The sequence below is a fragment of the Sander vitreus genome, chromosome 3 (assembly GCF_031162955.1).
Source record: "Sander vitreus isolate 19-12246 chromosome 3, sanVit1, whole genome shotgun sequence".
Classification (NCBI taxonomy): Eukaryota; Metazoa; Chordata; class Actinopteri; order Perciformes; family Percidae; genus Sander; species Sander vitreus.
Genome location: NC_135857.1, coordinates 13592683 through 13618599, shown reverse-complemented (window position 1 = coordinate 13618599; position 25917 = coordinate 13592683). Strand labels below are relative to the sequence as shown.

The 25917-nt window shown below is 42.0% G+C and overlaps 2 protein-coding genes across 8 annotated transcripts in view; one reads left to right on the top strand and one right to left on the bottom strand.

Moving 5' to 3' along the window:
• sipa1l3 (signal-induced proliferation-associated 1 like 3) overlaps positions 1-2073 on the bottom strand; it is a 73931-nt gene extending 71858 nt beyond the window's left edge. For 5 of the 7 annotated variants that reach the window (XM_078246118.1, XM_078246117.1, XM_078246114.1 and 2 more), the window contains exon 1: positions 1932-2073. The gene's annotated coding sequence lies outside the window, so the exon portion shown is untranslated. Of the gene's footprint in view, positions 1-1926 lie in introns of all 7 variants that reach the window. The other 2 variants (XM_078246119.1, XM_078246115.1) reach the window with 1 other exon arrangement.
• A 2448-nt stretch (positions 2074-4521) lies between these two features.
• map3k10 (mitogen-activated protein kinase kinase kinase 10) overlaps positions 4522-25917 on the top strand; it is a 37649-nt gene continuing 16253 nt past the window's right edge. The window contains exon 1 of the mRNA XM_078246113.1: positions 4522-7508. Coding sequence (XP_078102239.1) covers positions 6506-7508 — 1003 coding nt within the window. The 5' untranslated portion in view covers positions 4522-6505. The remainder of the gene's footprint in view (positions 7509-25917) is intronic.

The following is a 25917-nucleotide window of genomic DNA, read 5'->3' as shown; positions in this document are numbered from 1 at the left end:
AACTATAACGTTCAGATAACATAATCATTGCATTAGAAGATTCTAACTCCAATGTATCAATACTACAGTCTCAACGTCCTACTACTTTCTGCAGGTTTGCTTTATCTCTTGGAAGTCACAAGCTCCTGTTGTTTTCTATACATCCATCAAAAACTGCTTGCAGGGACATGTTGCTAAAATCACTGCTGTAATAAATCATGCTGCATGTGTACTGCAGCTTTTTCTTCAACTATCAATTTATGGAATTGTTTTGCTTCGTCAGACAGGTAGAGAGTTACAAAAGAAGATAGGAAAGGAGCATAAGACCTGAGATTACAACAGTGAAGGTTATGAGCAGTAAGGCAGCAAGACTCTACAAGAGCAGTGGGTCTGATCAAAGTGTCATTACTGGCATAACATTCTTTGAATTTTCAGCTTAAAACATTCAATACTGAAACTGCACAGACTGATAAGATCACAGGCCACAAATAGCACGTCTGCTTAGTTTTGCTTTTGATAAGGAACATTTTCAAACAACCATTTAAAGGATGGAAATTATTTCTTGAAAATATAAACAGAGCGCATTGTATAACTAACTTCTGCAGTCTGGTGCACTGCCTTTTATCAAAGGTAACTGGATTTACGATATGGAGAACCATGTCAATATTATTCAGCATGAAACTTCACAGTTCAGAACTGCATTTAAATCTGATCTCCTCTCAAATGGAGGATGAAATGCAGGATTTCCCCATTGTGCAGCAAACAGTGGGCAGTTCTGTGTTCTACTGCTTAATCGCCAGTAACAGCAGCAAGTTGCTGTTACAGGCGGGTGAGCAGAAGGATAACCAGGGTAACACATTTAAGCATCTTCCCCGGTATAATAGTTATTCCATTAGTTCCAGATGGGAAGCAACCAGAGTAAATGATGCCCAGAATATGTGCAGCGCTGCCATGCTCTGCTGCTCTTGCACGACTGATCCATCATGCTGAAACTCGACGTGTCATTTCCTGAAGGCTGGGGAATACAGCAGCAACAAGGGGGATCTCTATGAAAGGGAGACGACACGCCGAGGCATCATCACCTCTCCATTCAGTGTACACACTCGACTGCACAAACACACACAAATAAATGTCTACTATGCACTTGCAAATCCTGCGCACTGTGCACGCGTCTTGACAGCTGAACAGAGTCTGCGTGTCCAACCACCAACCAATCAATTTTCCTTTTATGACCACATTTGAAACATGTTGCATGCGGCAAACCAGTGGCATTTGCAACTACTGCAACACTCGATACGTGTGTGTGTGTGTGTGTGTGTGTGTGTGTGTGTGTGTGTGTGTGTGTGTGTGTGTGTAACCGCCCAGCCAAAATGTGTCCCATGCAGCTCATTCTGAAACAAATCTCCAGCCAAGGCAACTTCCGATTGCAGCACAACTACTCGAAATTCAAAGCTCGTCCAGGCTAACTAGCTGGCTAGCTCTGCTCCCAAACAAAGCTCCCATTGTCTGGAACTTGTAGTCTCACCGTTTTGTCTTGGCCCTTACAACTGTGATTAACTCAGTTACGAAAAACTACATATCCGAAGTCTGCACAGCAGTGAGCATGCGCACTGGAACCTTAATGATCAGTAAGGTTGTAGAATATTTAGTAGTTAATGAATTGTTGCGGGTAGCGGCATATTTGAGGCCATATATCGACTCTGTTGAATGGCCGGAGGTCGAAGTGAAGCGTTGAGCCAGTGTGAACGGCTTCAGGTGGTACTCACACTGACTGCTGAGCCGTAGTAAAGAGCCTGTTCTCTGCATTGACTGAAGTTGGTCGGCTCGGCTGCCTCTCCGTGTTTGCCTTGCTCGGTAACGTTAGTTCACTCGTCACTTTTCAGCGCTTTTGAATAGCCTGCACTGTTCAACTTAAACTGTTCACAGAAAACCAAAAAGAGCACACACCTTACCTAACGCTGCTCCGGTTCTTCCCGTTCGGCTCCTATTCCGTTAACATAAATCTCCAGACATTTTGGAAACACCCGTTGTAGCCGACGGTCGACTGCCTGTTCTCCGAGCGAGACGTTGCCAAGAATGCTCAACCGAAACCACGACGAAGCTGCGCCCGCACACTTACTGCGCATGCGCAGCTCCGGTTAGCGCAGCCTAATGATAGTAACACACAGGGGGCAGCACGCTACTACCAGTGGGAGCTGGGACACACATTGTTTTAATGAGCATCTGTTACATTAACTATACATATTAACATCTGAGTGTAAACATATGGAAGCATGGAATCTAGAGAAGCATTATGTAGTCTATATTTATCATACTGCATAGTCACATTTGGATCATGCACTGCACACAAATTAGTCAATAGCACAACCTTGTGGCTGCTAAACAAAATAAGTCCTCTGATATATCAGAATCAGCGTTATTATCAAAGTATGTATACCATATAGTTTATGATATGTACACATACAATGACTTTGACTCGATTTTTCGTTGCTCTAAAATAGACATACAGGTAAACATAAACATTATATGACATTATATAGCCTACATAGAAGTAGGTAATTGAGATCGATTTTAATTCAGAGGTTTAATTAGGAATTGTCCAATATTACCCAACATGCAAGCATACTCCTAAAACCACAGTTTGTTTTTTATTAAGTCAATATCACTATTTTCACTTTCATCAATGATCTAATCATGTTTTGCTAAATACCCCTGAGAGACCAGAAAACATCAGAGGCAAAAGAAACTACAATAAATGAAAAAATAAATCAAAGACAAAAAGTTATCAAAGTACAGCTAAATTTAAATTCAACCACAGCCTTTTTTTTAAATGTATATTATCTGCTTTTGTCAACTGTTTATGATCAGAGGGCTCACAATCATGAATATTTTTAAGTGTGAGTTAAAAAAAAAGTTAATAATAGTACTTAACAACTGACCTATATCAAATAATAGGCCGCTCGTTAAATACAATAAACAGTACAATACAGTGTGGTACAGTTTGTTTTGACAGGTTTTGACAACATAATATAGTGTCACATTTCTACCGATTCCTTCTTTCCCTTTTGTGTAATTACAGTTGCACTTGTAGCTTAAAGAGACATCGTGCCATCTGTGGAAGAGCAGACAGTATTGGAGCTTGACTTAAATGTGTATCATGTTTTATACACTGCAATATAATGTAGGTATAGTTATGAACCACTCACTGAGATAATGTATTTCTCAGCAAACCAAAGGCATATTTCCTGCAGATATACCTGTAGTCTCTGGGAACAAGGTAGGGGCCAGTCTGAAAGTCTTCTGCTAAATACCAGACCAAACCTTACAACCTGTTCATAGCACGCATCCTGATTTCTGCATGACAGCACCTGTCTCTGAACCAGAGGATGTTGATAATGGGATGGCAGTAACTACAGTGACCGTCCCACAACAGAGAGGTCACAGCATTGACTTCCACCTCAGCTCTCGGCTATGCAAAAGGAGCAGCAGTGAACTGGAGGAGAATGCAGGAAATGCTGATAGTTTGAAGAAAGTGGTTTCTCCAAACAAACAAATATAACTATGGAAAAGGGTGGACTAAGGAGGCAAAACACTGTTGAAACCATATGTCAAGCTTGTATGAAGAGAACTAAAGAACTAAGTTTGACTCATATGATACCCATATTTCTGAAAATACAAAAACACTGAGCCACCACTAAATATTTGTGTTTCACTAGGCACCAGGGGTCAGTATAGCTTAAAGAATGATGGGCATACTGTATAATAATAGTGTCTTGAAATGCAATGAAATTCTGGCAATTTTTTTTTTGTTCCGGTAAAATAACAGTAAATATTCAGGTATTCTGTTTTATCCACACTGTGATCCAACAACACCTTGTGTTCCCAAACCCTCAACTATGTCATGTAATGTGTTTTTTCTCAGAATGTCAAGAAAAATTATGGCATTATTTGTCCTCACTTTATCCTCTCCTTGCATAAAATAAAAACCCCTAAGGAGTATTTTTGCATGTAGGCTATATATGTGCTATAGTTCCAGTCTTAAAACTCAGCTCCATCCTATTTCATGTAAGAAGGTCCTACATTAGACATATTCTTTGTGCACCTCAAACTGCCAATGTGCCCTTGAACAACATACCCAATCCCTGCCAGCTACAGGCTGTTCTTTTGCTGACCTTTTACCCCTGACCACGTGGGGGACACAATAAACTACATTTTTCAGGGAGAATAAATCACTCTATTATTGTAGCCTTTATACATTTTTGCAACTAAGTGTAGACATTGCCGAATAAATGATCATGCAATGGGGCAATGCACTGAGGTGTAGAATACATTAACTCGCTCTTTGACGACACTCATCCTTTTCCTTATGACTGTAACATGCTAATTACAGTATTTAGTTATATGAGCTGTCAGAATGATGTAGGTCAGCAGGAGATCCCTCAGGAACTACGTTACCCACGATGCAACAGCACACCCTCACCACCAGCACAGTCTCGTTCCAACAGACTGTAGCGTCCTCCTCTCCGCCCTTACGGTGAGCTGCACCCAGATCTGTACGTGATGGGAGTAAGTGCGCACACAGCCTGCGTGCTTCAACCATCGCTATGTTTTGTAGATCAGTGACAGAAGAAGCACTTGTTCCCACGTATGTGGACTGCGCCCCGGTGTATTTGATGCAAAGTCAGCCCACAGACTGACAGATTGGTCCTCGAAATGTCACGTCTCTTTGGAGGAAAATCCTGTTTGAATACGATGGACCTCCGGACAGCTGGATGAGCAGCACGAACAAGGACTCCCTGGAGCGTTTAGTGTGTCGCTAAATTGAGTTAGCCTACTGATCTGGATGGTCCTCTTTACTCGGATGCAATACGCCCATGCGACGATGTCGGTGGATGTTGCTGCCCTCAGTGTCCAGGTTAGGTTACAGTAAACGCTAATTGTTTACGCATTAAAATAAAGCTGTTTGGGGCGGAAGAAGCAAGCCGGGACTGGATACAACATTTTGCGCGCATAATAAATAACCGTTTCCAATAGCCTACTATATTGTTGGTGTTATTATTATTAAGATGGGGGTCGATCTATTTATAAGGGAAACATGGAGCCTTCATCGCTTTATTTCATCTAGTCCACTCGGATCAGAGATTGTAATGATGCAATGCCTCAATGCAAACCTTCGTTGACAATATTTTCCACCTTGTTGTCGCCGTGTGAGGGTTTCTAGGAGGAGTCTTTCCAAAAGAAGTCGCGGGCATTTAAAACCTTCGCTACAAGACTATTGACTGGTGATCTGAAACAACCATGCGTGCTCTTGAGGCAGCAGGATAATGATAATAGATACTGGCATCCCTTTACTGTCGCCAGTGAAGAAGAGTTTCATTTCTCACCGAGGACTTGTCACCATCACAAATGTAGACCAGCTGAAGCGACTGAACCAGGCCGCTTCACAGAGACGGAGGCGGGTTTGTTGTGCTCAGACTTGGCTGGATGCTGAACATGGTGCCACTTTACAGCTCTGTATTGAATACCTGCCGCCCTGCCCTCGGCTTGTTTCTGTAATTCCCCAGCTGTCTTGAAATGGACGGGGCCTTTTTGATAAAAGCTATTCATGGACGTTGAACCGGCTCGTGAATGGGGCATGCATGTAGGATTTAGCCTGGACCGGCTTGTCGCGATGTAGGGCGAATATCTGTGGATGATTCCAAACACAGAATAGGAGAGAAAACAGCCCGTGTTTATGGAGATGGCTGGCGGGGAGGTGCATCTACACTGGGCTGGATGAGAAATAATGACGACCCCTGCTCAGAGGATTTCAAACACAGACTGCTGTTCTTATTGGCAGCCTAAATAGTCAATATTCCATAAGATACGTACTTTAGTTGTGGTTTTATTATCCCCTCCGAGTGTCTCAATGGACTGATATTAACTTCAGAAGAGGTTGTGTGTTAATTAGGGTGAAAGATTCAAAACTATAAATCATAAGTCCACGTTATGTTTTTGTTAAATTCAGATGTTTAATTGTTACAGCAATGTAGGACATTGTTATTAAATATGCAACTGTTTTTATAAATTGTAGGCAGCAATTCAGAGACCAGAATTCCCTCACTGATCAGGAGCTCAACAGCTTGAAGGCACCTTTCTGAAGGATATCATCAGACCTGCTGTAGATTTCTTAGAGTGAATATGTGTTTACATATTCCCTCCTCTGTGAGGGTCTGTGGCAACTTTCCAAAAGACACAATAGTGAAAACAATCAATTAGGGTTCGGGGGTTACACTCATGGACTCTATCTGCTGAGTGTCATTGTTTGACCTGATGTACGTTGTCCCTGAATGAACTTGCCTTTGGGAATACATGTTACTTACACACTACGCAGCAACAGCACAACAGCAACCGGTGACAGGATTTGGCACAGTTTCAACAGCGAGATGTGGTGATGGGGGAGAGCAGTTGCAGCGCTCTGATCCTCTGATCCCCTCTACCCCCCACTGGTGGTCGAGGAGACCTCGCCTCTGTCAATGGGCCCTGTATGGATTTTGTGCCTGAGTTGACAGAGGGCAGGCCTACAGCGTCAAACAGCAGTCAAGCTGCCATGAACCCATACGGCAGAGCGAGCAGCACAGCAGCCCCCCTGTCCTGCACCAGCTGTGGGGGCAGCTGCTCCCCGCCTCCACCTTGCCTAATCCCGCCTGGGCCCCACTCCTCTACTACCTCCTCATCCTCCATGCCCCCGAATTTGACCCCTCCGCCGCCGATGTGCCCGGCCCCAGTAGTGCAGGGGGAGAATGGCAGCAGCTGGAACTCCTCCACCATCTCCTCCTCTGGCTCCCCAGACTCCCACCCTGGTCACCGCTGTGGTGCCAACAACCCCAACCCCTTCTGGACGGCAGTGTTCGACTATGAGGCCACAGCAGACGAGGAGTTAACCCTGCGGCGCGGGGACCTCCTTGAGGTTCTCTCCAAAGACTCAAAAGTGTCTGGGGACGAGGGTTGGTGGACAGGCAAGATCCAGGACAAGGTGGGTATCTTTCCATGCAATTACGTCACAAGGGGGGATGCCGCCAACTACCAGCAGCTGACTGCAGGAGGGCGGGTGGCAGGCGGGGTGGGTGAATGCCCCTTGGAGATAAACTTCTCAGAACTGCTCCTGGAGGAGGTGATTGGAGCTGGTGGATTTGGGAAGGTGTACAGAGGAGTATGGCGGGTAGAAGAAGTAGCAGTAAAGGCCGCCAGGCAAGACCCCGATGAGGATATTAGTGCCACAGCAGAGAGCGTGCGGCAGGAGGCCAGGCTGTTCTGGATGCTCCGGCACCCCAACATAATCAGTCTCCGTGGGGTCTGCCTGCGGGAGCCCAACCTGTGCTTGGTAATGGAGTACGCCAGAGGGGGGGCTCTGAACCGAGCGCTTGCTGGAAAGAAGGTACCCCCGAGGGTTCTGGTGAACTGGGCGGTCCAGGTTGCCACAGGGATGGACTACCTGCACAACCAGGCATTCGTACCTATCATCCACAGAGACCTCAAGTCCAGCAATAGTAAGTACTGCAAACAAGTGAGACTTATCATCAGGGAGACTCTTAATCAGTAAATGGAGTGTGCTCAATTGCCATGGAGATGTTTCAGTCATTATCATGTGATCTAAAACAGACATGGGATAATAGGTTTTATTTACATGTTGGCCAAAATGTGGCAGAAGGCGCCAGGATATTTACACTAAGTAGACCTTGCACTAAGATATTCTTTGTCATGGTACAAATTCCAATGTCAGCAATGGCCCTTAAAGCTCACCCCTCTGTATGTACCATCTAACTCACAGCTGAGAGGCTCAACACCAGGTATATAGAGGCAGCACATATGTAATATAGACATATTGTTACATGTTCACATGTACACATGTTCAGTGTTTGCTGAAACTGTTTTAGAGAGATGTTGATGATAATCCACTTAATGGTCATATTGGAGGATGTAGTTTGTGTTGCTGTTGAAATATAATTTTATTTTATTTTTATTTTAATTTTTGATTCATAATATCAATTGCAGAACTCAAACGTACCCTTAAAGGAATAGTTTGACATTTTGAGAAAAACGCTTATTCTAGTTCCTACCAAGAGCTGGATAAGATGATTGATACCATTTTCATATCTGTACGGTAAATACAAAGCTATAGCCAGGAGGCAGTTAGCTTAGCTTAGCCTAAAGACTGGAAACAGGGAGACAGCTAGCTTGGCTCTGTCCAAAGGTAACAAAATGAGCCTACCTAAAGCTCACTAATTAACACGTTTCATGTTGTTTGTGTAATCTGTACAAAAACTGAAGTTTGAAAATTAAGTTATGTGCTGGTCTATTTCTTTTGAAGATTATTTTTTGGGATTTTCCGCCTTTAATTTTTGACAGGACTAGGTGAGAGAGAGGTGGAAGACATGCAGTAAATCATCACAGGTCAGATTCGAACCCTGGACCTCTGCGTCGAAGGCATAAACCTCTCAGTGTATGTGTGGCTGCTCTACCCACTGATCCAACCCGGCCACTACTGGACTATTTCTTGTCTGAGTGCTTTACATTTCTGGAGTTTAATGTGTTAGTGAGCGTTAGAGATGCTGGTAAAATATTTTATTACCTTTGGACAGAGTCAGACTAGCTGTTTCCTCCCATTTCCAGTCTTTGTGCTAAACTGAGCGTATCTCCTACAATCTCTTGGCATTAGCTTCAAATTTACCGTATACAGACAATCTTCTCATTTCTCATCACCACCCTTTAAAATGGCAAAATCTTTTACATACAGCAGAGATCAATTATTTTACAGTACTTAAGAACAGGACAGAAATATCAAATAAGAGTAATACCTCATACTAGTAACAAATGAACAGAGGTGGAAAAAGTACTCAAATATTGTACTCAAGTAAAAGTACCAATACATTGATGAAATATTACTCAAGTACAAGTGAAATTACCTATCTGAAAAATGACTCAAGTAAAAGTAATAAGTAGTTAATTTAAAATGTACTTTAAGTAAAAGTTACTTAGTTACATAAAAAATAACCTGTAAAGTGGGGCGGGGGGATCTCTCCCATGTAATGAAAATAGGACAAGGGGTCATAAATCCAAAACTATTACACACCTAAGTAGCCCGTATGAGCTAATTAGATGTATGTGAATTAATTTAGCCAGTGTCCTACGCTGACGCTGGATGAGAAACTTAAATTGAACCCAGCAGGGAGGCTAGGCAGTGTGTAGCCGGTCTTAGCCATCTTTTCCCTGTCATCTCGCTCTGCACCTCCTCTTGCTCTTCTTCATCCTCCTCCTCTTTCCTCCCCTCCTCAAGGAGAGCAGTTCTGCTCTGCAACTCACTGAGCTATTTTTGGTCCTTTGTGCTACTTGCCATTTTAAAGACGCAGTTGCAGTTGTTGGTGCATCAAAGAAAGAACACACAGTTAGCATCTAAGTGCATTTTGTGTGTGTGCGTGTGTGTGTGTGTGTGTGTGTGTGTATATACATGCAGGTCAGACTGTGTGTTCATATCAAGTGATGGGGAGGGAGTGTACAAATATGGGTGGACTGTGCAGGATGCTGACTAAAGGTCCTTTAAAGAGGGAGACAGGCAGAAAAGTAAGTGTAGCTTAAACACACTTGCTGTTGATCTGCCGAAATGTTTCCCTAATCTTCAATCCCTCACTCGGTCTTCTTGAATTTCACTCTTAAGCATGCATACCCTGCTCCCATCTCTTGACTCTCCCTCCTCCCTGTGTGGCTCAGTAACAGTAACGATGGAGGATCAGATGCGTATTAGACAGCAGAGCCTTGGCAACAACACCATAACACTGCCTTTCCATGGTGACATGGGCACTACTTCTGTGTCACTGAGTCATACAGCTGCTGGCCGCTGTCCGCTGCTGCACAAAATGTCAGTCCCCCAATTTAGAGTATTGTCTGTGTGAAAATATCAACTGAATAAATGCAGGAATGTCTAATGAAGGGCTTTGACACCATTTTCCACCCTGAACGATGACTGAAAATGTGTGGGTGCTAATCATTAAGTATGTGATTAGACTGTGACTCACACCCATACTGAGGGATGTTTGCATTAGCCTGGTGATGCCCAGAAGGGTGAGGCATGGAAAGAAAGTGAGAGAGACAGAGGTAGGGAGTCAAAAGATTTGGAGAATAACAGGGTGGAATAGATCAGGTTGTGAAGGGAAAATAAGCTCAGGGACCAGAGAGAGGGGAGCTGTATGAAGCGAGAGAGGAGATGGATGGGAAACAACAAGAGAAGGAGAGCGCGGGGGATAAACAGCGGTTCATCTCAGTTTAGGGTTACACCTCAGCTCATTGTCCAGGTGCGCTGGTCTCAGGTGTCCTCTTTAAACCGCCGACCACTTGGCATCACTGTGGTTACAGAGCAGCTCAGGCCCCGAGCCTCTCCTGTCTTCCATCAGCCAGCTTCTGCGCTCAGTAAACACACAATCTTTATTCTCCCACAGAAGAATTCATCAAGGCAAAATGTGACACTGCTCATAGACTCAGTGTGTTTGAAGCTTTACAAACATTTTACAACCCAAGGATTTTTTTTATTTTTGGCCCACTCAAATGCGTTCATCTATTTTTATCCCTGCCAAGTTAAAGATTTTTAAGACGTGTCCTTGTGCATGTGTAAGTGTATTCTTTGTTTTAACCTGAGTGTTGTAGGTCAGTCAAGGCCCACAGTGAGTCTGTGTAACTGGGATAATCTGATTACCATGACCTCTTTAGTGTGATGTCATAGCATGTTTGTGGGTTGGCAGGTCATGGCCCCTGTGGTCACGCCTTACCTGTCACTCTGATCCTGGATCAGCCTCTAGTCTCTCAAAGCATAGGGCACCAGTCCTCTTTGATTGGCTCAACTGACATGTGGGATTAAAGTAGAAACAACTTTCATCTCCAAATAATCTGTTTTATTTTCTTGATTAATCAATTAAAGGGATACTTTGCCTATTTTAATCCAGCTCTGTGCCATCTTTGTGTGGGCAGTGTGTTTAGATAAACAATATTTGGCTTCCCTCCGTGGCGCCAGTGCATGAAGGAGCAGAGCAGTGGAGGTCTGCTGAGATCAGACGAATTTCGGCGGACCCCCGCTTTTCTGCTCCAATTTCGGCAGACCTCCGCTGCTCTGCTCCACAGGGAGCTCTGTGCACTGGTGCCACTGAGGGAAGCCAAACACCGTTCATCTAAACACACTGCCATGACACAGAGCTGGATTTAAATCAGCAAAATATATTTTCAAATTCATGGTCTATAAAATGCTGAAAAGGTTGCAACTTGACACATTAAAATGTCTTTTTTTGTCTGATCAACAGTCCAAAACCCAAAGATATTCAGTTTATAGAACACTAAGAAAATAAGTAACTATCAACATTTAAGAAGCTGGAACCAGTGTGTTGCAGATTAAGTTAGTCGATTGAGTAGTCAATTAATCGACTAATCGCTTCAGCACCATATGAGACTAGATATTAATTTCGGCTCATAATATCCTGATACAACCTAAAAGTTATTTTTTCATCATTTTTATGAACCAAAAGTAAGCGAGTAGTAGTTGAGTGAAATTAATCTCACCACTTTATCTGCAATATTTCGAATTTTCTGAAATCACCAATAGTAATTGGTATTATAACTTGTATTGTAAAGTATTGACAGAGGTGTATTTGGTCAAATGTATTGTAATATTTATTTAATATACTCATTTCTCACTTTCATTACTACCGCTTGGATATGAGGCTAAGTCATGGTTCCTTTAAAGTACATGTACGACACTGACACTTTATATGGCGCTCTATAGAGGCTTTGAGTCAGCTGCAGGTAAGACAATACAGGTGAGCTGATCACCTGTCGCAGTAAGACACAGGCCGGGTCATATCTGTACCTGCAGCCTGCTCTTACATACAGTAAATGTCTTATAGGTGGACTTTGTCTCACTGTAAATGTTTAAATACATACAGCTAATCTTTGTCTTTCCCATTGAACACCTGATAGATAACATGTCTCCACCTTAATTCAACTCTATTAAAGCAAATGTGAATATAAGTTGTAATTTTATGGTCCCAGATGAAGCTTCTGTGAGGTTTTACTGTCAATGCAGAGCCTAATAGACACCCTCAAAGAGCATGGTGGACATTACCTGTTGTGACCACGGAACTTTCAAATGGACGCCATATTTACACAGTCAACAATCATCTGAACAGGGAGCCCTGTGTCTCGAAGCAGGCTTGTCAAGTATGTCGTTTGCTCATAGAAGAATATTTAGATTAAAGCAAGAAAATACAAATTTATGTAATAGATTTCTTTGGGCTTTTTCCTTTAATTTTGGTGTTAAACTAGCTACCATGATAGCAACAACAGCACATGCTGCTGTAATAGCTAGTTAACAGATTAGCAAGGCGAGATATGTCAAATAGTCACTGCCATTGAAAAGCCTGCATCTGGGTGTGTGTGTGTTTGTGTGTGTGTGTGTGTGTGTGTGTGTGTGTGTGTGAGAATGTAAGTGAGTCTATTGAGGAAAGGATTAGAGTGGAGGCCAGTGCCGGCTGATAATCCCTTAGACAGACAGAGCGGTGGAGGCCGAGACTGTGACTAACTGGAGTGTGAGCTAGCAATACTGTATCAACCCTACTTAAAATCAGTTTCAGTGATAGAGACTTGGAGGTAGTTGCTGTTTGTAAGTTTAAACTTAATGTAGTATAACGTATGTGGAGATTTCGTCATCAATAAATAGCAATGGGTTGTACAACACAAGCTAATGTAGAGATTAGTCGTCACTAAATACTGTATTCACAACCAGTAACTGCCATGTAGCTGTATAGCTAACTGTACCGACTGACGAAGCTAACGTTTGCTTGCTAGTATGACCCAGTTTCGAGATATGGTCAACACATTTGACCTGACACCAAAATAAAATGCTGTTTAATAATGATCTAAACCGATACAATTTTAACACCACATACCTCAAATTATAAAACGTCATGCTAGTAACTTTATTCTGAAGTTAAATAGCCTTGGTCAGGTCAAAATGACCTGATAACTTTAGCTAGGTTAGCATAATCTAATATTCTAAACTTCATGAATACTACTAACTCTGAAACACATTCTCCATGTATGCATGAATAATGCTAAAACCTAGTTATACCTACTTTTACAAAGTTACAAAATTAGTTGTTGCTCAATATTTACAGACAAACAGAGATAAACAAACATCTTCTCCAGGGGTCTGTTTCAGAAAGCAGGTTTAGTGAAAACTCTGAGTTTGTTAACCCTGAGATGAGGGAAACTCTGGCTTTTCTGTTTCAGAAAGGGAGGTTAATCAAACCTGAGAGAGAGGGGTAACTCCAGCCCGTTTCAGAAAGAGAGGTAACTTAACCTCAGAGTCAGTTACTATGGTAACTGAGTCTGTGAACCTAACCTGGTCGGGAGCAGGTTTTCTTCAAGAAACCTTGAGTTTCTCTCAGTCTCCTCCCTCTGACACAGCGCGCTTTAATTTCCTCATTCATTCATTCAGTCTGTATCAGGCACATTTTAGTGCAGTTTATCTGCATGAATAAAAAAAACGTATTGGTTTATGTTAGGCAGATTATAAAACGTTTTTTCCTCAAACATTGCATGTCCTTTTGTCCACGATCCTGTTGATGAAAAAGCTGCATTAGGCCTACTTCACAGAGAGTTTACGTCGGGAGATGATATGAGTCCCGACTAGATGTATTTTCATTTCCAGATAACCGATTTGAGAGGTATTTTCTTCACAGTCGATTAGATATGTAGATACCTTATCCGTCCTCATATCACTAACATCCACCATCGTGGACATGCTTTTACATCCCAGCAGATTCTTTGTGTCACATTATTTTTTTTTGCAAACGGCAGTTTTCTTGGTGATGCGGATCATATTAGTAAAGCCACTGAAACTTTTTTTTAAATGTTTTTGTAGTGTTCCCTGAACACAAACCAGTGAGAGCCATTAAAAAGAATTAAATGATTATAAATTATATTTCTGTTAATAATCATGGTGCTGCAGGCTCAGAATGGGATTAGTATCTTACTTTTTCGCCCCCCGCAGGATTGCACCTAAATGAAATAGGTGTAATACCATTCCAGTTTTCACCAGTAATATTATAGGTTACCTGTGATTAAATATTAAATTAATACACTGTCAATGCTTACGCATTGACTTGAGCAGCAATTTTCTCCCACACCGATTCTCTCTCTTTTACAGCAGCGGCTGTGTTGCTTTTTTAAAGAAAGACATGTTCAAACTCGCTGTATGTGCGCATGAGTATTTCCGCCGACCAACAATTTGTGGCTGTTAACATGGTGAATCGTAGTATCATGGCTCCATTCATGCTGCCTTTTTATTGTGGTGGTGCACACGCTTAGCTCTGAGTCAACCTACTCCGAGTTGAACTAATTCAAATCAGCTGTTCTGGAACCGAAAACTCAGAGTTTCCCATCTCAGGGTTAGACTCAGAGTTTGTTGAACCTCCTTCCTGAAACGGACCCCTGGTGTGGGGTCAAAAAACTCCCAGCAAATTGAATTCAACAGAGCAACATTTCGATCGAACAGAGATGTTCGTCAAAATGTTCATTGTCACGTTTTGTCTGACTTTTGCTAAATACACCTGGTAACTACCAGGTTATGTAGCTAATTGAACCTATATTATATATATATATATATATATATATATGAATTGAACCAACTGACAAAGCTAACGTTAGCTTGCTAATTTACAAATTAGACTGAAGACTAAAAGAGGTTATGGGATATAATCAACACATCTGACCTGGTGCTTTAATTACATTTTCAAAATATTATGCAAATATATTTATTTTTTATTTATGTCCCATTCTTTCTAAACTGTATTCAATCTCCATGTATGCATACATTAAGCAAAGTCATAGGTAGTAGTTAACATTATAATGGAAAGTGATGGATTTATGAAGAACTGCAACTCAATCCTAATAGATAGTAGCATATTTACAGTTTCACTCCCTTTTCAGCCTTGTGTTTTAAGTGCTCATATTATGCTTTTTGGCTTTTTCCCTTTCCTTTATTGTGTTATATATCTTTTTTGTGCATGTAATAGGTTTACAAAGTGAAAAAGCCCAAAGTCCACCCCAAAGGGACTTACCATCTCCAACAGAAAACACTGTTCACAAACTGCTCCAAACAGCTCTATTGTAGTCCAGCCTTTACTTCCGTGACGAACGTGCGTCACTTTGTAACACACGTTATAATGCTCGCCTAGCTGCTAGCATGGCACTCCCTCATACTCTGCTTCTGACTGGCTAGTAGTCCTTACCTAGCTACTGAAAAGTGAAAAGTGAGGGGAACATGTTCACCAGTAGAAATTGGGCTCTTGGTGTTTTAATTTCTGTGGGCAATGTATGCACGCTTGGGGTGTGAGTAATAGGCCAGTGTGTGTATGGAGGTCGGGCAGCAGGACATGCTGGCGCTTGGGCAGAGAACTCACTCCTACTATCACACACATGTACACACTGCAACAGGGCAACAATGACCCCATTCTCACACAGCAGCCCAAGAAAGAGCGAGAGAGCAGGGCCCACAATGGCAGAAGTCACTGCAGGGGGGATGGGGGGCGAAGGATGAGCGATAGAGGCAGCGAGGGGCGACTGTAGGCTCTGAATGACAGAGCGGAGAGATGGATATAAGCAAGGCAGGATGGGTAAAGGAATGCAGTGACTGTGGAGAAACCCCTGGAGGCTCGGTTGGGAAAGGGAATAGATAGATGGATGGGGGGAGGAAGAAATGAAGGCAGGAATAGGGAGAAGTATAAAGCCAGTTTGAGAGGAGGTCAAACCATTCTCTCTCTCAGTGAGTTGGCTACAGATTAAGGCTAACGGCCTTGATGGACTCTAGACTGCAATTTTCCACTATCTGCGACTGTCTGTACTGCAGGCCTCATTATATCAATATACTTCAAGTTCAAGTCAAAGGCACACATTATTTAACAACTGCAGCCATATGAACACCAGCATGTGCAGATAATAATCTAAAACAAATTCCCTATAATGACAACCTGAGTCAAAGTAGATGTAGTATATAAGCTTTCCAAATCATCTTGAACCGAACAAGTAAATGTATGTGAATTACTGTTTAAATAAATATATTTAAATGATACATTACAATTTAAATTAATTTCCAATGATATTGAGTGAGCCACAGAAAAAGGTTAGTGTCCTCATTGTATCCACCACCACTGGTCCAGACTGAAATATCAAAAAAATATATGAAATGGATTGTTATGGAGTTTGATGCAGATATCCATAGTCTCGCATCGCAAGATCTATCTCCACAGTGCTGCGTAAGCCCTGGAGTAAGGTCTGGCTACACCGCTTATCCATTCTGGGATAGGGGAAAAGAAGGGGTGCAACTGGTGCTCTGGCATGTTTGTATTTCTTTAAACCAATCACAACTGTCCTGGGCATTGCTAAGCCCTGGATGAAGCAATTGTGCTCTTGCAAAATACATAATAGAGATAGCGGAAGGGGAGCACCGGATGTCAGGCTTTATCCGAGCAGATATAGCCTGACATCTGTGGTTTTGAGTGCTATATCTCCACACTTATTCAATGGATCGCCATGAAATATGGTTCATACATCCATGTCCCGCCTCAGGATGAATTGTAATAACTTTGGTGATACCATAACTTTTCATATAGCACCAGGTCAGTTTTAATCTGCCCACTACTTTGGTTTAGGTTCAAATATCTGCAAAACTAATGCCATTCCCATCAGCCTCTGTACTTTGCATTTAGTGCTAAATGGCAAATGTTCTCATCCTAATCTAAGATGGTGAACATGATAAACAGTATACCTGCTATCAGCATGTTAGCATACAGTGACCGTGGTAGCATGTTGACATTAGCTTTTAGCGTAAAGCACCACTAGTGTGGGTATAGGCTTCTTAAAGCAGCAAATTCACCCAAAAACAGCCGCCCAAAAACATACTGTAGCAGTGATGTTTTCTGTTTGCATGGGAGCAATCTGTTGTTGTGTTTTTCCTCTGTTGGCAATATCTGTTCAGACTAAACATCTAATGTCATGTTGAGATTCAGTATCTCTACTGCAGCTCCAAATGGAGTTAATTTCGCAACAATCTCAGACATCAAATGTGGGTAAAAATGTGTGTCAGGACATTTTATTTTAGACTCAGTGTTATTCTGACAGCTGCAACAGCAGGGAGAAAACCAGAGAGATGAGTTCTCCTCTTCGCCTGATCAGACCAGAATGCACCGCGCAATAAGACACGATTCACATTGTGGAAGGGTTGATTTTACTTTTTCTCAGTAGAAGTGGACTGAGAACGCAGGTTGAGGGCAAATTATAGTACCTGACAACAAACTAAAAGTCAGGCTGATGACAACAAACAGTGAAGAGTATCAGGATTGTTAGTTGGACTTTGGTTTTCAGTTCTCTGGCACCACATGAACTCGGCCACACTGCTAACAGATGTTTGTATTGTCTCGCTGTCAGATGGGAACACTGCTGAGTTTCAGTCTGTCTCAGTGAGTGAGAGCTACAGTGACACAACTAAACCAAACAGTGACACCCAGTCAATGGCTGCATGATTGCAAATAAATACACATGCATGCACCAACACACACTCACACACACACACACACACACACACACACACACACACACACACACACACACACACACACACACACACACACACACACACACACATCACAATTATTTTCTCCACTGCTCAATAAAAAGTTGATATGAAGCCAGTTAACAGTGATGAGTCCCTGCTGCTCTCTTTTACTGCAGTGCAGCTCAGGCTCTCTGTGAACCTGCCAAGCATACTGACACACATTTACACATCCTCCTGCTGTATGTTGTTGTACATTATGAACTGCATAATTCAGCTGAGTAACAGTTTTAGTGAAACACACTGTGGTTTGATTTTCTGCTTGTGATCACTGTTCAAATGTTAAGATTTTGTCACATTTTTTGATCACGAAACTGTATCCATACACACAAGTACACACACACACACACACACACACACACACACACACACACACACACACACACACACACACACACACACACAGTAACACCAGTAGATTATATAATTGCAGTGTATTTGCATGCAACAGACAGAAAGCTGGAACATCTTATACATAGCTTCTAGTGTTTCTAAATCCCTGTCTGCAAAGCAGGCCCAAAGAGCATGTTATTTTACTCTGTGTCAAGAGACAGGCAAACAGTTGTGCAGCAAACACCAACGTTTAACGCCACAGGCAGTGCCTTTCCTTATCATCGCCTCTAATTCACCTCAGCTCTTCAGTCAGACGGAGCGTCTGAGAAGCAACGGCACGAAAGGTCGTCTGAAATTAAATCCAAGATGACAAAGAAGTGTAACCAGAGGTGAAAACACTCAGAGACAAAACATTTGTGTTTTACTTTCTTTTTTTTTTTTTTTTTTTACTTTAGCTATCAAATGAGTTTTGGTTTTGTGAAGTCAAAGTTTCCTGCAGAATAATGCTCCTGAATATAAACACAATACGACTTTCTGTTTCTCACCACTATACGGGGGAAGAGCCGTACATTTCAGTAGACAAAGCGATAAACACAGTAATGTCACACACTTACATTGGCATCTCCTGTGCTGTTGTATGTTGGGTGGCTGTTGACTCTGCTGTTAGAGGGTCATTGTTGTTTGCCAGCAGCCTGGCACGGAGAGTGGGGAGTCGGGCCAAGCAGAGAGGGCGCTGGGTGTCCCCCGAGCCGAAAGTGTAACTAGACGTGTAAAGTGTATAAAGTCAATACTAGAATGTAATGTTTTATTCAACAAATAATTTATTCACAAATTAAAATTACATGCAATATTGAATTCAATAGACAACACTGCTTAGTTTTTCAATGGGTTATTGTTTTTTTTATCAATTTTCACTTGTTCAGAGAATGACCATAAGTCAGAGACCTTTTCATGCTATAAGACTTTTTTTTTTTTTTTTTTTAAAGAAAGAAAATAGTTGTAATGACTGGATTTGCACTGGAAAGTTGAATTCAGTCCCTCCAGAAAAACGTGATTATGCGATCGCATAATTCAATGCATAATCAGCCAAAGTCCGCATATTTATGCGGGGGCCGCATTTTTTCAAATACGCCGCACTTTCGCCGCATAAATTGCCGATTTCCACGCAAAATATGCGGGGCTTGCATGATTTCATAATCACCGCATTTTCGTTGCAAAAAAGTCCCAAATATCTTAGCAGAAAGTTGAAAAATGTTGCGTTTACTTCACACAAGAGCAGCCATGTTCCCCTGTTGCCATGGGAACGTTATGAAGTGAGTGACGTAATTACGCGACATGAACATCATCGAAAAGCTGCAAACCCCGCGATGAAGCCATGATGAAACCACAGTTTTTGCAAGTTCCCGCAATTTCATCGCCTAAAATTGCATAAATATCCTGCATATTCTGGAAGGACTGTGAATTAAGCTGTTTGTTTGTGGGTGCATATTTTGCATCATAACTAATAGACAGAACAATACAATAGAAACACAAATGTGTTTGTTTCCCCAGAATTGATAGAGGAAACGACACTGACACTACTGGTAAAAAAAAAAAGTGAAAAAATATAGTCATTTTGGTGATTTTTACTGACAAGTTTTGTTGTGACGCCTTCATCAGAGCTAGTTAGTTGAATTATTGAATTCAAATTCAAAGTAATCAAGATATGAGGTGATTATTTTTACTTTGTCCTAAAGCCTCTTTAAGGAAACAAAGTTGTAGTTATTTTTTCACCCAGCTAAAACCGCCCGTTTCCTCTTTTACCCACTAGAACGTTGGAAATGGTGAATTCCGCCTTGAATTTGACTCCATATTGTAGCACACAAAAGCAGTTAAGTTTTGTGCAATTCATCAAACTAAAGGAGCCATAAAAGTTCTAATCTGTCATAAGTAAAAAAGCTCAAATCTCTCTAAAAATTCCCACACTGTAAGTACTCCCTTTTTCATACCACACACACACACACACACACACACTCCACGCAAAAAGAGCCTAGAGAAAGCCGCCTCATTTAATACCTCAATCTCTTCTGAGAGAGAGGCTGCCTGGTCACACGAATCTGGCAGCTGTGTTTGTGTGGAGACAAAGTGAATGGCTGCAGGGTGAAACTGTGCCACTGTGCGGCTCAGGATTAGAGCCCCGATGGCCTGTGGTGGTACAAGTGGACCCAAGCCAGGGTATCAATGACATGGGAGCATACTCACTACAACCTTCATATCAAAGCAGGGCAGGGGGGGGGGAGACACCCAGTGATTCGCTGCACGTCTCACTCTGGTGTTCATCCGTTTTTATTCTTAATTGAGTGTTGCTTATGTTCTGATGTGCTCTAAATGCTGTCCAAGTCCTGTATGTTTGAAGCAGGTACCACACTGCTATATTTGACAACTTTTAGATAACTAAACTGAATAGTTTTGATAGAGAAATTGTAATTTTCACACTGAATTTGAACTAAATAGACTTGGATTTTAGGTTATTTGAAGGTTTTTGTGTGTGTTTGGAGAGATGTTTCGTGTCTTCCTGTGCTTGAAATCTCTTGAGAGACGAGATGTGTGAAAGCCAAAGGAAAATGGAGAGACCTTTTGAGATACAAAGACATCTGGTATGTGCTGCCAGGAAAATGACAAAAGCTCTCCCTCCAGTCATCTCTCTTTACCTCTAGCAGCCCACATCTTTTCATCCACTCGTTATTACCCTCTTTCTCGTAGTGCTTGTTCCTTTTCACCTTCATCTCTCTCTCTCTGTTTCTTGCCTTTTCGTACTCTCTTGCACCGGCTCTTCCTCCCTTTTCAGCTGCTTCTTCGCCATATTTCATTCTCCTCGCTTGTCCTCATTTCTGCAGCTCTTCACTCTTGTAGTTTGTGTCCCTTTTTTGCCTCCTTCCTCCTCTCAGTCTTCCCTCCCCCATTCATCATCTTCAAACCGCCACCCGCTTTGCCTCCTCATCTTCTTACCCCCCCCCCCCCACACACACACACACACACTCCCACCAACACCCCACATTATGTACACACAATCTACCTCTCAGTTACTCTGTTCTTTGACTCCCTGCACTTTTTTGCTTTCCCTGCGTCTCTTCTTCCATTTCTTCTCCCCGGTGTGTTGTGATGGTAGCCAGGCTGGCGACAGCTGCAACAGCAGACAGTCAGGCAGTGGGCACCGGCAGTGGGAGGGAGGGGAAGAGGGGATGATTATTTGGGAAAAGAGGGGATGCGAAGATGAAGAGACAGTCGTAAGGCAGTAGGGTTGGACGGGGAGGTTCCTTTTTTTTGTTGCCAAGGTTTTGATCGTTGCCGAAGCAGAAACGGAGACGTCGGGCCTACAGGGACGGGGGAGCTGGCTGCTCAGCATCCCACGGGCCTGTATCTCATCTGTTGATGCACTGATGGCTAGCTGCCATGTCAGTCAAGTTGCTGTATTTGTCACCCTGACAGACGGCTGGGACCAGCACCGAGGTGGTGCTGTTAGCCTAAACAACCAGCAGCCCTGGGCATGCAGGGGGATGAGAAGCTGTGAAGGTTTGGTGAGCTGCGGAGGGTTAGAGGGAGATATCAGAGACTCCTTCGGGAGTTTGTTGGAATCTGATTTGCTGATTTGGCGCCACGGCAACAGCTGTTCCACCCTACAACTACACCTGTGTTTGCATAAGAGAGGAGGGTGAAAAAGTGACTAATGAGGGGAAAGGGAAGATGGGTTAGAAAGAGAAAAAAGGAAATGTCTGAAAAACCTTGCCAACTGCTCTCATACACTCAGAGAAATAATGTTCATGATGGTTGTTGTGGTTTTTTTCAATTTACGTACCAGCTGGTAGAACAGTAAGGCTACACTTCATTAACTGTTGATTATATACAGTAGATGCTCTCATTCCAATAGAGAATCCACTGAATGTAAAAGGGGCACTTCCCAGAACGTTGGCTGACATGAATGAGGCAGATTTAAAACAAATGGTCAAAAAAAGCAATAGATGCTGAGATATCCTGACCTTGACTTTTCCCAATCTTGAGTGCGGGTTAAACTCTGGATGCTATAATTCCCATAATGCATCATTAGACCCTACCTTGTAAACTGCCAAATCTGTCAGACTCTCTGCCCCCAGAAAATGAAGATTTCACAGGAGGAATAATAATCCTCAAATCTGTAGAGCGCCCTTTTAAACAGTAAATTAAGTGAGAAAAAGACAAAACAAAGCATCCTCATAGAGGCATGAGGGTTTTCTTCTCCTTCTCAGCATCATAGGCTCGGACTGTGACCTCTGCCCTTGTTACCATAACAACAAGTTAATGACACAGCAGACTGAATGGGGCCAAAATAACACAAAACTAGAACAGTAAACAAGTCTTTTCATGTCAACTCTAAAAACTGATTTAAACACTTTTGTGAAGTTGGTATCTTCATTGAGTCTCTATCATGGTGTGGATTTCATCTTATGTTGGGAAATACCCAGATCCAGTGCAGAAATACAGAATTCACTTGTCTCAATATGTGATGGGAGGGGGATTTCATTTCATTTCACTTTGCATCATGACTTCACGTAAACTTACACGCCCACTTTCTTAAGCCAAGTGGCGTGTTATCTGTACGCATTTTGAGCTATCCGCGTGTATGTCTACGCTGTATACAGCGGACGTGAACACACGCCACTTGGCGTGTTATCTTGAGAAAGCGACGGTTGAGTTTAGGAAACGTGACACATGGGACACAATCCCCGGTCTCCTGCGTGAAAGTCCTGTGTTTTACCCATTCCACCACCCCGACCAACCTCCCTACGCGGATTTTCGCCCTTTCATACTACTCGCTACGGCGTCAATTCACACGCAATCGCAAGGTAATGTAAGTCAATGGAGGACAAACGGCGTTGATAAACACGCTAAAAAGCGAGTATGCGTCTTGATAACACGCCAAAAATGGCATACGAATTGGCTTGTCATACATACGCCACTTCATGAGATCAGTCTGGACTTTGAGCTCTTTTTTTGGCACAGAGGCCGCTGATTAAAGATTGTTGTTTAGACAAGATCAGGCCAAAGATTGCAAAATAAATCAGGGACGGTCAGTTTCACTACTTTAATGACCAGTTACAACGCAGACATCAAATGGACCAAAAAATATATAGTTTTTTAGCTCAACTTTAAATACACATCTGTGGGCTTCAAAAACTGCAAACACCTGCATCAAATACTCCATCATAAACCTATAGTGTATCCTCATTTCCCTGGTTCTCTTCTGTAGGGAGTTTCCAGATAAGAACCACCTAATGCCAAACATGTTTGTTTATAATGTTATTAGCTTTGATGGAAGTGACTCTGAAGGGCCTTGGATTGCATTCCTCTGTGGGGAAATATCTGAGTGGGCTGTAAGCTAATGTGTCTCCTGTGCTCTATGCACTCACTGACTAACCAGTCTGGAGATCATTAGTCAGGTTAAAGCCTCGCTGGTTACTCCTGTGTTTGAACATTGACTCGGTGGCATTTCTCAACATACAACACTGAGCCGGGGTCAGGGTCCAAGGATGGAAGAAAGAGCGGCGGCACATTTAACAAGGTTAAATCAACACTTAATCACACGGTGCAGGAAACTTCTGTGCTCTCTGATTTCTCTCTAAAAGTTTGACAATCAGCAAATGTTTGTGACAGCTAATCAATAATACTTGGCTGTGACAGAACTGCGACATGCTGTAACGTCTCATACTGTGCCCTAAACCCTGCAGTCCTCAAAGTCTGCACTCAATGACAAATGGTGCATACCCACAGCGTGCCAGTCCTCAATGGGTTTAAATGGTATTGGTACACTTTCACAAGGCATCACACAGACCAGGGCCTATTTTTTACATTATCTGGATATCTTTTCTGGAGTAGAACCCCTTTCAAATCTGGAACATCTGGACATAAGAAACTTAATCAGGGCACTCATATCAACAGAGCTGTAACGATTAGTCGATTAGTCCATTGACAGAAAATTAATTGGCAACTATTTTGACTGAATAGCTTTGGATTTGTTGACTGTTGGTTGAATAATACATACTATTTGAAGAGGTCACCTTGGGCTCTGGGAAATTACACACAAAATAATGTGCAGGTTAATCATAAATAAGAATAATGAGAAAGCCCTAATCAACAGCAAGAACAGGATCACTTTACAATACTATTTATTAACTTGATACTAAATTGCAAAATGTACAGTAGTTCTTGCAATGTGGCTCCAGGGCTAGCATTATCTGTCAGCTATCAAAATCAAAATGTACAATTTGTCCAATACTTTGGTTTGTGATCACATACCTGCATAACTAATGAAATTACCTTCAGCCTCAGCTGTACTTTAGTAGACATTAGTCAATAATGTTAGCATGCTAAGATGCTTATATAAGATGGTGTACACTGTTAAATATGAGCATTGCTACTACTACAACTTTACATCTACTTCACCACTGAGGCTTAAAGTGCTCATATTATGCTTTTTGGCTTTTCCCCTTTCCTTTATTGCGTTATATATCTTTTTTGTGCATGTAATAGGTTTACAAAGTGAAAAGTCCCAAAGTCCACCCCAAAGGGACTTACCATCTCCAACAGAAAACACTGTTCACAAACTGCTCCAAACAGCTCTATTGTAGTCCAGCCTTTACTTCCGTGACGAACGTGCGTCACTTTGTAACACACGTTATAATGCTCGCCTAGCTGCTAGCATGGCACTCCCTCATACTCTGCTTCTGACTGGCTAGTAGTCCTTACCTAGCTACTGCGCATGTGTGACTCCCAACAAAGATGGTATAGAAGTGAGATGTCTCACTCTGTAGCTAAAACAGAGAGCTCAACACACAGGGTGAAAAGAGGAGCTGCAATTGTGCAGTACAACAAAAATATGGTGTTCTTTGAAAATTAAACCATGTAAACCTATTCTGATATAACCTCTAAATACAATTATGAACCTGAAAATGAGCATAATATGAGCACTTAAAGGTCAGAAACAAACTTTGGACCTAATTTTTTTTATATATCTTACTGTTTGGTTTTGATCACAGCCTCACAGAGCTGCTAGCCAACTGCAGACTCGTTTTACAGTTTTTCTCAATTGCTAAAACACTAAAACCCATTGGCTGAACAAAGTTCTCAGTTGCCTGAACTCATTTAGCTAACTGTGCAGTCTGTTGTCAATACATTAAACCATTCCACATGGTAAAACATTTAGACTTTTCAGCAAAACTCTAAACACATTCTCATTCTCAAAACACATTCTGCACTCTAATGCACATGTCATCCATACTGGTAAACACAAGTGGCAACAATCAGATACAACTAGAGAACATTGATTGAACACAACCACTCAAAATTGATTTCACTTGTTTCAAATGATGTGACACAACCAATATAAGCCAGTTCAGAGAGCAAACAGGTTGTTGAAGGTGGGAAGGTACTGACTGCTCAATAGATTTTGACTGGTTGCAGGTTCATATCAACAAAGAACAAGAATTACAGTATCACAGAGACAAAGGACAAGTGAGATGCAGGGTACAGTACTGTAAAAATAGGGGTACAAGGAGGAGGAAGAGCACAACACATTGCAAAGAGAAAAGCAGAGTAGTAATTTCTGATCAATTCTGAGCTACTATGATAGAACACGTTCATCTAAAGACAATGACAGAAAAATATGAAATTTGTTATGAGATTACAAAATGTACTTCTCCCTGAGAACTATATGTTTTGAACAATGTGTTTGCTGTTTTTTGGTGTATTGCTTACTGACTGCTTGATAGTGTATATCATTTTGATCACTTTGTTTATGATTTGAGAGCAGTGTTTGATTTTGAACACAGGTAAAACTGTTTTGAGGCGAAAGTTTCATTTTGCGAGAGGAGTCAGAGGTTTTGTAAATAGTGCTTGAAGATGAC